General features: G+C 34.2%; 1 protein-coding gene across 5 annotated transcripts in view; it reads right to left on the reverse strand.

Annotated features, from left to right (window-relative positions):
• Nucleotides 1-5,134: 5,134 nt before the first annotated feature.
• The window catches only part of LOC134734525 (uncharacterized), a 122,321-nt gene continuing 114,681 nt past the window's right edge, over nucleotides 5,135-12,774 (reverse strand). For all 5 annotated transcript variants that reach the window (XM_063627265.1, XM_063627261.1, XM_063627263.1 and 2 more), the window contains one exon: nucleotides 5,135-5,295. In XM_063627265.1, coding sequence (XP_063483335.1) covers nucleotides 5,166-5,295 — 130 coding nt within the window. In that variant the 3' untranslated portion in view covers nucleotides 5,135-5,165. The remainder of the gene's footprint in view (nucleotides 5,296-12,774) is intronic.

A 12,774-nucleotide genomic window follows, 5' to 3' on the forward strand; every position in this document is an offset into this window, starting at 1 on the left:
GGAGATGTATCTGGGCCTCCACTTCAAACTCAAAACAGGATCTCATTCAAACACTAAAAACATTTAGCCAAGCTTGTTCCTAATAATGCCTCTGGATTTTGAGATTTGGGCCTGTCAGATCATAAACAACAGTGATTAAGTATCCACTAGGTACAATGTATAAATGAGATTGGGGTTCTAGGGGGAGGTACAAGAAAAGTGTATGATATGGTCCTTCGCCTCTGAGAGCTTATGGCCCAGTGGAAAAAGGACTACCACATAATTGCTTACAAGAAATGCTGGACTAAAGCATGATTTTAGCCAAATTGCTAAAAAAAAAAAAAAAAAAAAAAAAAAAAAAAAAAAAAAAATTTCCAAAGTTGTTTAATCATCATGCTTGTTGGCAGCCTTTCCTTTCAAGAGTCCCTCCCTGCTTGCTTTGTATCTTACACAAAATCTCATGTGGCCTACTCAGGAGCCATGTATTCCAGAACACCGCCCACGGAACATACCCAGGTGCCTGCAGCCAAAAGCTGATATGTTCCCTATTTAATATTTATGATCTTCCATACTGGTAAAAGTCATTATTTTATTGTCATTAGAAAACTTTTCTGGCTAAACAAAGCTGAGGGAAGTTGCTATTAACTTCTGAGACTAGAAACAAATACAATATTGCTGATGGTTGTGCTTTCTAATTATTTGCAGATGACCTCAGCCATGTGAATGTACAGAGGGAATGCCAGACTTGAGCACTAGTTTTTCAGTATTAGGATTTTTTTTCTTTTTTCAAACCACCAAGTTTGTTTACTAGTCACTTTAATCAAGATAACTAGGACAAAAGAGAATAGAAACAGCGTGACTGTGCAAAAAAAGAAAACTGATTCACATATGAAGTGTCATAATCTTAAGTTTGGGTGGGACACAGTAATCATTTGAAACATCCCTTTACCTTCAAGTAAGTCCATTCTTAGAATATCAAGACTTTCTCCCTCACTATATATATACATATCCTTATATATTTTGTGTGTAAATATATGTGTATGTTCATTTCCACCACTGTACAGTAGTCCATTGCATGAATTCACATACCACAGTTTATTTATCTATTCCACTCTAAATGGACATTTGGGTTGTTTCTAAGAACAACTACTGTATGGACATGCTGCCATAAACATTTTTATACTTGCATTCTGGTGCATGCGTTTCTCTCTAGCAGGGTTCTTAAGGAGTGATCCTTTGGAGGACCTCAAGACACTTTCATGGGGTCTGTGAATGCAAAACAATTTTCATGATAATACTAAGACTTTATTTTCCCTTTCCACTTTCAGTCTCTCATGAATGTAGAGTGGAATTTTCCAGAGGCTACATCACGTGCAACACTGTGCCAGACCAAAAGCAGAAGCAGATAGGAAAATCCAGCTTTCTTCTAGTAAGTCAGACATTAAAGAGATTTGCAAAACTGTAAAACTATGCTGCTTTTCCCCTAAAATTTGTCTTGCTATGGAAATAATTATTTTGATTAAAATGCTATTTAGGTTAACATCTAATTTTAATACTCTTATAACAACATTGTTATTTTAAATAAGTAGATATTTTAACTTTTTCTTATTTTTAGTGTTAAATACAGTAAATATCTATAGATATAACCAACATAAACACAGCTTGTAATAATTTTTGAGAAAATTATTAAGTTTGAGGACCACTGCACTGGATCATAAGGTATATATCTCTTAAAATTTAATAGCTAATGCCAATCTGTTTTCTAAAGATGTTGGATGTTTCTTTCTCCTACCAGCAGCATATGAGAGTTTCCACTGCTTCATATACTCAACGTCACTTGGTTTTGTCAGATTTCTGTCTTCAAATCTGATAGAATATTAACATATGTCATTACAGATTGGCTTTACATTTTTCTGATTACTAATAAGATTGCATCCCTTTGACTTTATTTTTATAAATTGCCTGTTGAAGTTTTTTGTGCATTATTTTATATTTAAGTGTCTGTCTTAATTTTGGACAGGTAAAAACTTGATATATTCTGAAATATAATTTTTTGGTCAATTATACATGCTGCAGGTATGTGTTAAAACACAATACTGATTACTTTTATAGTGTTTCTATGATTTTCTTGATGAATGGAAGGATTTAATTTTACATAGTCAATTTATCAGTCTTTTACTTTATGGTTACTTGAAGAAATACTACCCTATCCTGCAATTATTCTTGTTTATTACTTCCTATAAGCTTTATATTTTTATTTTCAAATTTTGGCTTTAACCTTATCTGGAATTTACTTTTATGTGTGGTTTCATTTATAAGTCCATTTTTATTTATTTCCCACATGTATCCTCGATTGTCCTAGTATCATTTGTTGAAAATTTCCCCACTAATTTCTCATGCCGCCTTTGTCATACATCAGGTGTCAATCTATGATTTGTCCTGTTTCTGAGCCTTTTTATTGTGTCTCATTGGTCTATTTGTTTGCCCCTGTGCAAAACCACATTGTCTTAATTACTATGTCTTTGTAATAAATCTGAATATATGATAAAGCAAATTCTCACATTCTTCTTCTTTAAAAGTATCTTATGTTCCTGATCCCCTCTTGTATTTTAATCTTATGCCACTTCCCCCAGCTAGTAATCACACAAAGTGTTGGACTAGTGCATTAAGCACAACAGTAGGAGAAATTTGTTGGTAGCAGATGAGTGCAGAAGTGAGCATTTAGGGCCCACAAAGGTTTTGTCTATTTCTAGTTTAAATGAAGAAATATGTTCGTGAATTCTTTTAAGAATTAATTTTACCTATTAATAAACAAAATAAATTGGGATAGGAAATTCCATTTGTTAGTCTTACTTAATTTATTGTGATGAGTCTGATAAGCTAATGAAATGGAAGCAAAGAAAGAGACAAGACTGACTTTAATTTTTCTAAATCTGTGGCTAAATCCTTTATTTCCTCCAAGTTTTCATTACCATATTGGAGTCCAACTCAGCCAAAATGGCTGTGCCTTGAGGCATTTCTTCCTGGAGTGATTTGAGAAGAGAGAATAAGTAAATCACTTTTATATACCAGAACCTGCATCAGAGCTGGTGCACAGTAGGTCCTAATAAATAATGATTGCATTATTGTCTTAATTACTGAATGACTTTGTCATGACTTAATTAGTGAATGACTTTGTCATTGAGTCCGAACCTTGCATTTAAAAAAAAGCCTCTAAATGTGTGCTATGGTCTGATGTTGGTGCCCCCCAAAATGCGTATGTTGGAACTTAGTAGCCAATATGACAGTACTAAGAGGTAGGGCCTTTGGGCAGTGATTAAGTAGAGGGCTCCACCCTCAGGAAGCAAATCAGTGCCCATATAAAAGAGGCTCAAGAATGCTCCCTTACCCCTTCTGTCATGTGAGGACACAGAAACAAAGTGCCATCAATGAAGCAGAGAGCCTTCACCACACATTTTAACTGCTGGCACCTTGATCTTGGACTTCCCTGCCTCCAGAGCCATGAGCAATACATTTCTTTTGTTTTTAAATTACCCAGGCTAAAGTATTTTGTTATAGCAGCAGGAACAGACTCACAATATGCTTCTAAAAAATATATTCATTAAGATAAGATAAAATATTCAGGCCTCTCCCCATTTAAAAAAAAATGGCTTTCCAACTCTACTATTAACCACACCAGGTTAGCATCTTCTTTTACAAATCTTCACCTAGGAACTATTTCCTCACTAACTCTTCGTTCTTAATTCTGTGAAATTTGGCTTCCACGCCTCTATTTCTCCAGTCACTGCTGGCTCAAAGTTTAATCTCCGAATTGTCAAATTCAAAGCTTTTATTTTTTAATCTGAGGATAGGATCCTTTTTCAAGGATAACTACTTATAATATAATTCTATTGTGAACCCCCCTTTTCCATGAATATTTTGTCTTTGATGAACAAAGATTATAAGTAGTCACTGAGTATAGCTCAAATGCCAACATCTACATGAGACTTTCTCTAATCACCCTTTTGAAGAATTATCTCATCTTTCTTAGAAAACCTATGCATTTGCCTGAACTTATTTACCAAGTGTGATGGTTAATACTGTGTCAACTTGATTGGACTGAAGGATGCAATATTGATCCTGGGTGTGTCTGTGAGGATGTTACCAAAGGAGATTAACATTTGAGCCAGTGGGCTGGGGAAGGCAGATCCACCCTTAATCAGCTGCCAGTGAATAAAAAGCAGGCAGAAAGACCTGAAAAGGCGAGATGGGCCCAGGCTCCCCAGCCTCCCAACCTACGTCTTTCTCCCATGCAGGATGCTTTGGGCCCTAGAACATCGGACTCCAAGTTCTTCAGTTTTGGGACTTGGACTGGCTCTCCTTGTTCCTCAGCTTGCAGACAGCCTATTGTGGGACCTTGTAATCATGTAAGTTAATACTTAATAAACACCTATATAGATATATAGATATCCTATTAGTTCTGTTCCTCTAAGAGAACGTTAATACTCAAAGTGTGATGCGTATTATACTGGTGTACTGTTAAATTAGTCAGTTTGTGAAAATCTCTAGCACCAAGTGAGATGATGTACTATAATCCCTCATAATAATGCATATTAGCATGTTAAAGGTTTCAATAAGCCTCAAAAATAAAATTGTTTAAGTTTGGTTCAGCATTTACAAAATCTGTGGATAAAATCCTTTTTCATTTGTAATATCTATTAATATCTCAGGGGTCATAAATAGTGTATGAAACATGATTTGGGAAATGCTACTCTGCTATTCATTTGACTTTTATGATTTGTGACATTTTAGTTACTTGCACACACACCTTTTCTCCCTCTCTAGAAGTGCCCTCGAAGTGGGGACCATGTTATACATACTTGTTATCCCCATGAAACCATGCTTTTCTCCCAAGGGCCACTAAAAAACAATTCAGGCACAGACAAAGCTATAAGCCTGTAGTCCTGGACATTATGGAGGGATTACAATTCTGAATCTGAGGAATTTTATTTGTAATCCAGTAAGAATTACTGGCTTAAAGTCATAGTGAAAAGGTTAACTATTGTACTTGAGTTGAAACTGGAAATAACTGAGAGAGTCCAAACATGGTTTTAAGCTATGTCAAGATGGTTTAAGGAAAGAAAACCTGAAACAGTAAAGTTACATTCCTGGGTGTATAGGATGTGGCTGCTAGTAATGTATCCAGATTAGTGTGTTGCAGAAAATTGCCCGTTGATCACATGCATCAGAATTCCATGGGGGAGGCTTGTTGAAACACAGGTTCCTGAACCCCATTGCAGACCCACTGAATTATTTGAGATTTGGATCCCACAGTGCCTGCAAATTTGTTTTAATACAATTACTAAATGATTCTGTACCCATTGAAGTTTGAGAACAACTGTTGAAAATGTATAAGGCTTGGCATTTTCAAAGGAAATACTTTTCCCTTTACATTTTAGGAAAGTCATTGCCTTAAGAGACAACATATTTATTCTGATGACATTGCTATTTCTCAATCCAAACTTTTTTTGGAAATACTACTTTTGTGTTGCCATAACAGCTTCCAAAGCATTCTTTGGTATCTGCTCAGTGGTGCAAATCTGCACTTTTAAAGAGTGGATTTGAATGTTAGCAATTGCCACAGTCATGTAGGAGCATGTTTGGTAAGTGAGGTAAATGACCAAGCATATGCACATTTTCACAATCACTATATTTGTAATGAAACTTGTTAAAATGTTACATTTGGCTTGTTGAAACAAATATTTAAAATGTTATGTTTCTAAACAATCCTGAAAATACATTTATGCATTGCTGTTATACCAGAAACATGCACACAGAGGCATTAATTCAACATGAAGCCTCAAATTTCATCCATGTTGATGACTTTTAAGCACAAATGTTTTTGGATCAAGTTTGTATATAAAATAAAGAAAGCCAGAAGCCACAATGAAGGGGGTTCATGGGGATTGTATCATCAATTTTTAAATAACACTTTCATTTGGTTATTGTTGCTTGATCTGATGAAAATCTATTGTTTTAAATATCTACTTTTTGTGTACTAATTTCTGTTTTGACCCCAGGTTCTTTACTGGGTTCTTGGTTTCTGAGTCCCGGTGACTCAAAGAAGCACAGTTATTTGAACAACTCATACAGATTCATATTCTCCTGGCACCAAGGAGAGAATAGTAGTGACAAGTCATGAGCAAATCAGCATATAATTTGTTAGGTGTATGAATTAAATGCCATTGCAACTTTCAAGGCCTTGTAAGTTCTAAACAAGTTCACAAAAATAATTTCACCATACAAAAACAATCAAAAAATCTCAAAACAGCTTTCCCTCAGTTAAATTTATTGTCAGACATCTTACAGAGTCACTTAAGTTTTCTAAGCCTTAGTCTTGTCATACAGCAAATATACATAATAGTGAAATTGACTTTAAGGAGTTTTTGAAAGAATTAAATAAAATAATGCAAGTAAACAGCTTAGCATAATGAGTAACACACTAACTGATCAAATGTTAGCAATTGTTACTATCAGCATGTAAAGCAATTGGCACAGTACTTGGCTTATGTGGTTAAATAAATTGTATCTATTACTATTGTTATTTTTTAAAAAACTAACTGATGAAAAGTCAGATTCTCATTTTATTGATACATATTAGATATACATATTTTGGGAGCACATGTGATAATTTGACATATTCATATAATCAAATCAGGGTAATTGGAATATTTATCACCCTAAATATTTATCTTTTCTTTATGCTAAGATATTCTAATTATTCTCTTCAATCTCTTTGAAATGTACAATCAGTTAATGTTAACTATAGTCATCCTACTGTTGTACTGAACACAAGATCTTATTTCTTCTGGGTGCATGTTTATACTCATTAACCAATCTCTTTTCATACCCCCTCCCCACTACCCTTCCTGGCCTCTGATAACCATCAATCTACTCTCTATTTTTATGAGATCCACTTTTATAAGTCACACATATGAGTGAGAACATGTGATATTTGTCTTTCTGTGCTTGGCTTGTTTCACTTAACATAATGACTTCCAGTTCCATCCATCTTGCTGCAAATTACAGAATTTCTGTCTTTTTTATGGCGAAATAATATTTCATTGTAGATAAATAGATAGATCACATTGTATATCACATCTATATATAGCTCACATTTTCTTTATCCATTCACCCATTGACGACCACATAGGTTGATTCCATATTTTGGCTATGGTGAATAGTGCTGCAATAAACACAGAAGTGCAGATATCTCTTTGATATATTGATTTTCTTTCTTTTGGAGATGTATGCAATAGTGGAATTGCTGGATCATATGGTAGTTCTATTTTTAGTTTTCTGAGAAACCTCCATACTTGTTCTCCACAGTGACTGCACTCATGTACATTCCCAACAACAGTGGGAGGGTTCCCCTTTCTTTACATTGTTGCCAGTATCTGTTATTCTGTCTTTTGATAAAAGCCATTCTAACTGGGGTGAGATAATATCTCATTGTAGCTTTGATTGCATTTCCCTGATGATTAGTGATGTTGAGCATTTTTCATATACCTGTTGGTCATTTATATGTCTTCATTTGAGAAATGTCTATTCAGATCTTTTGCCCATTTTTAAATCGGATTATTTGTTTTTGTGCTATTGAGTTGTTTTAGCTCCTTATATATTCTGGTTTTGAATCCCTTGACAGATGGATCGTCTGCAAATATTTTCTTCCATTCTGTGGTTCTCTTCATTTTGTCGATTGTTTCCTTTGATGTGCAGAAGTGTTTTAGCTTGATATAATCTCATTTGTCTATTTTTGCTTTTGTTGCCTGTGCTTTTGAGGTCTTACACAAAAAATCTTTGCTCGGACCAATGTCCTGGAGCATTTTCCCAACATTTTCTTCTAGTGGTTTCATAGTGTTAGGTCTTAGATTTAAATATTTAATTCCTTTTTATTTGACTTTTGTATATCGTGAGAGATAGGGTCCTAGTTTTATTCTTCTGCATATGGATATACAGTTTTCCCAGCATCATTTATTTAAGAGGCTGTTCTTTCCCATTGCATGTTCTTGGCTCCTTCTTTGTTGAAAATGAGTTGTAAGGAAGATCCTCTAATCAATAATTTAATTAACTCAGCCATACACCCCCCTAGAGTAGGCACAATACCAAATTATTTAGTTTTTGGACACTCTCTAATGTATTTTCTATCCTAAATAAATATTAAAAGCATAGATTCCTATACGGAGCCTTACTTTTTGGTTAGGATTTGTCCATACATTAAAAAAAAAAAATCACTGCATTCTGAAATTAGCTAAGACTTTAGTCAAGTACTTTCCCACCAGGGAAAAGACAGGAATTAAACTGAGGCCTTACGCATTCAAATAAATGTTTGCAAGAGCTAATGAATGCTTGGTGTATTCACAGCTAGTAAAAATAACCTAGGGTGAAGAAAGATGACTGAGTCATCTCATATTCCAGACCCAATTTTTAAAAATCCTAACTTGAAGGTCAAAAAAGTTCAGTAAACTTCTCATTTCTATTTTTTCTTCTCTTCTTTCTTCCTTTCTTTGTTGCTTTCTTTCTTTTCTTTTTTTTCCCTTTTTTTTTTTGTACTGTGCCCTCTGCCCTCTGCAATTCTTGGCTCTTACAAGAGTAGGGGAAAAACTGCCTAAATATCATGAGATAGGTGGCCCTCAGGGGTACTTCTTGTCAAGCAGGAAGTGCCAAAGATCTTGTAAAATATCCAATACAAATTTTATTTTGCAGACTCTAGAGGTTTGCATCTGGATACACATCTGCATTTTCTGGGTGCTGGGCCAAACTGAAACATTCAGTTTATCCATTGCTAATAAACATGTCAGCAGTTTCTTTGCTCTCACATCTGTTGTGAAAAATGTTATCTTTCCTGAAGTATATTTATTTTGTCTTTAATACCGGCTTTCATGGATTACGAACTCAAGTATGCCTTCACTTAACAAATTCAAAAGCATATGCTGGAAGGTGCCTCACTAGAGTGATGAGATAAATTAAAGATGTATATTATATCTTAGATTCTGAAGAGGAAATCAGCGTAAGGAATAACGATGACTCTCAGGAAGGTTATGTCAATTGAAACAAGTTGCCTCTTAATCAAGTTTATCTCAAAATCTATTCAAGGTACTCTATGCATCACAGCAATTCAACAAAATGTTTTAAAAATGTATCAGTTGTTTCATTATTAAGGCTGTCTTCAGTCAAGCAGATGACTTCCTTTCCTAAGGAAACCTCCCCCAGGTACTTGCTTCTCCTATATTCTCCAGAATACCTGCTTTACCCAACTTACTGATATTGGGGCTATTAGAGAATCAAATGAGGTTTTGCTTATTAAGATGTCTTAAAAAGAAAACTGTAAGTTATTATGTGAATGAAAAATAATTGCCAATATTTCTTCCTCTTTTTATTTTTTCATTTTATCTCATAGTCAAGTGTATTTATTTCAAGAATTCATTCCATTCTCAGCAATTCTATCTCCTTGTCTTCCCTTAGTAATCCCTCACCCTGTCAAAATATTTAATCAGTGGGAAATTGTTATCTCTCTCACATAGGTAAAAACTGCATATTTGGAAATTCACCAGTATGTAGTTTAAACAAGCAAGTAAGAAAATTTTAGTATCAAATGTATGGTAATGTGATTAGGACTGTCAAAGGTATATGTGTATCCTCTTCAGACTCTGATGTTATGGATATTCTTAATACCATATATCACCCTGTCGAACTCAAAGCTACTTTCTGCCCAACTGGGCAATAGCCAATCTCTGCAAAAGTCAGGGAGGGAATGGCATGAAATTCCTTAACCTGTCACCTGTTCCTTCAGCCCCATAAGATAAACCAGCAAACTGTGAACTCATTTATGAAGTTATTTGCTAAAGGATTAGAGCAATATCAGAAAGAAATGTACCATTGAAGGAATGGTGATTCGTTAATAAAAGAAAAATCAACGATACAATAGAGAGGATCAAAAAAGCCAAAAATTTATCTTCTAAAAGTCTAATAAAATTGATCCACTTTTGATAAGATTAAAGGGAAAAAAAGAAGGCACAGATGAATAATATTATGAATACAAAAGAGGACACAACTAGAGAAGGAACTCTGTTTAAAAAGATAGCAAGAGAATATCATTAAAGGCTCTGTGCCAATAAATTTGAGGAATTAGGTGAGCTATACACATTATTAGAAAAATATAACAACAAAATGACAGAAGAAATAAAAATCCCGAAGAACTTTTTATTATTAAAGAAATTCAATCCAATTAAATCTTCTCACAAATAGAGCACCTGGTAAAGACATTTTACAAATAAATTATATCAAATATTTAAGAAACGGGTAATTTCAATCTTACACGAAACTTTTTCAAATAAGAGAAAAAGAGGAAAACTGCCCAACTCATTTTGTGAAGCTTGTTGTAGCCAAGATATTCTTAAAGAATTATATTGAAAGGACTCACCACACCAGAAATCTTTCCTTAATATAAAATTAATCTAATAAGTAAATATGCTATTGGTGCAGATATAAACACATAGCCCAGTGGAATGAAATACAGAGCCCCAAATAAACTCAGCCAAATACGGAAACCTGATATATAACAGAGCTTTTGTTACAGATTAGTGAGGAAAGATTAGACTTTTCAATAAATAGTACTGGTCCATTTGCCTATTCGTAAGAAAAAGATTATATCTCATACTACACAGTCATACAAAATCCATATACCTCTAGAGCAAAATTTTACAGTTTTAGAAAGAACTAGCAGAATAATTCATGAACCCAAGGCAGAGAAGGATTTCTTAAACAAAATTTTTAAAATGCTAATTATGAAGAAAAGTAAAGAAATTTTGACTATATTAAAATTAGGAACTTTTGAACATCAAAAGGAAACCCCAAAAAAGTAAAAAAGTCACAAATTCATAGACAATATTTACAATACATTATGAACAAAAAGCCTAGAGTCTAGAATATAAAAAGAACTCACATAAATAAACAAGAGAAAGACAGACCATTCAATTTCTTAGAAGTAGGCAAAATGCATGAATATGCATTTTCATATATTAAAAGAGAAAACAGGAATGGCCTGTCTGAATGTAAAAATGTTTAATTGCATTAATAACTAGAGAAATGCATATTAATATCATGAATGAGATAAAATTTCACACACCCAAATTAGCAAAAAACAAAAACAAAAACAGTTGGATAAATCCAAGTGTTGGAGAGATTGTGGAGTAATGGGAATATAAATGGTACAGCGACTTCAGGCAATAGTTTTACATTACCTAATAATGTTGAGGTATAATGTTGAAAATACTTACAGCCTATAATGTAAAAATAAATTTACTCTTTTATACTCTAGAGAAAATATTTAGTGAATAAGCCAGGAGACATGAATAAACATGTTCATAACAGCAATTTTTGTAAAAACAAATAACTGAGAATACCCAAATATCTATCAATCAAAAGTAGAAAGTATGAATAAGTTGTGAAATAGTCGTATAATGGAATTCCTTACTGCAATGAAAACTAATTAACACCTATTGATAAGCAATAATTTAACAAAATAGTAAGCAGGAAAAGCAAGTTACAAAAAGCTGTATATATACATATATACATGTATATATATATGGTGCCATGTTTTTAAACCTCAACAAAAGCAAAGCTAAACATCTCTTAGGGGCATATGCATAAATAGTGAAATTATAAAGAAAAGTAATGGAATAGTAAATATTTGGAAGGGAGGCAGATACAATCAGGAGGAGCCTGTAATGGCTTCAACAACATCAACAGTATTCTATTTCTTAAACTTGATGGTGTACACACAAGTGTTTGTATTATCATTTGTTAAAACTGCACACATGCATATATGCAAGAGTTATAGGGATGAAGTTGATTGATGTATTATTTTGTGCGTATTTATTTCAAACGTAATAAATTTAGAAAGTAAGAGAGAAGAAAAAAGTGTCAAGAATTTAGGATGTATTAATAGAAAGAAGATGTTAAGCTCAGGAGAACTTAGCAGGGCACTTTGCACCAGGACCTAGATAAACAAAAACATGCCAATCAATGACTAAGGTCAGTAAAGAGGTGACAATGAGCATCAAGATTAGTCTTCTCGGAGAGCAATTTTGAACTGAAGCCAAAAAGATGTTGAATAAGGAGCTAAGACAGAAGTATCTAAAGCGAGGCTGAATTTGGCCGGGTGCAGTGGCTCATGCCTGTAATCCCAGCACTTTGGGAGGCCAAGGTGGGCAGATCACAAGGTCAGGAGTTTGAGACCAGCCTGGCCAACATGGTGAAACCCCATCTCTAATAAAAATAAAAAATAAAAAAAATTAGCTGGGCGTAGTGGTGTGCACTTGTAATCCCAGCTACTCAGGAGGCGGAGGCAGGAGAATGGCTTGAACCCGGGAGGCGGAAGTTGCAGTGAGCCGAGACTGTCCCACTGCACTACAGCCTGGGAGACAGAGCGAGACTCTATCTCAAAAAAAAAAAAAAAAAAGAGGCTGAACTTCAACTGGAGGTATGGTGAACGGGCAAAAATAACAGTAAGGGTGAAATAAACAAAGTCTTAATTTCGAGAGAAATTGGCATCATCAACAGGAATTTGGGAATTCGGGAACTCTTTCCTGTGGGAAAGCTGCATCAGAACACTGTTGCCTTTTAAGAATCCACCACAAACATTTCTATTCATAAGGGATCAAATTTTATGTTTATGTGGACCTGGAGTGTATAAAACACATTCTCAAGATGGTCTTTTATAGAAATGAAGTAAATAGACTAAACAGTGATATG

The sequence above is a fragment of the Symphalangus syndactylus genome, chromosome 12, assembly GCF_028878055.3.
Source record: "Symphalangus syndactylus isolate Jambi chromosome 12, NHGRI_mSymSyn1-v2.1_pri, whole genome shotgun sequence".
Lineage (NCBI taxonomy): Eukaryota > Metazoa > Chordata > Mammalia > Primates > Hylobatidae > Symphalangus > Symphalangus syndactylus.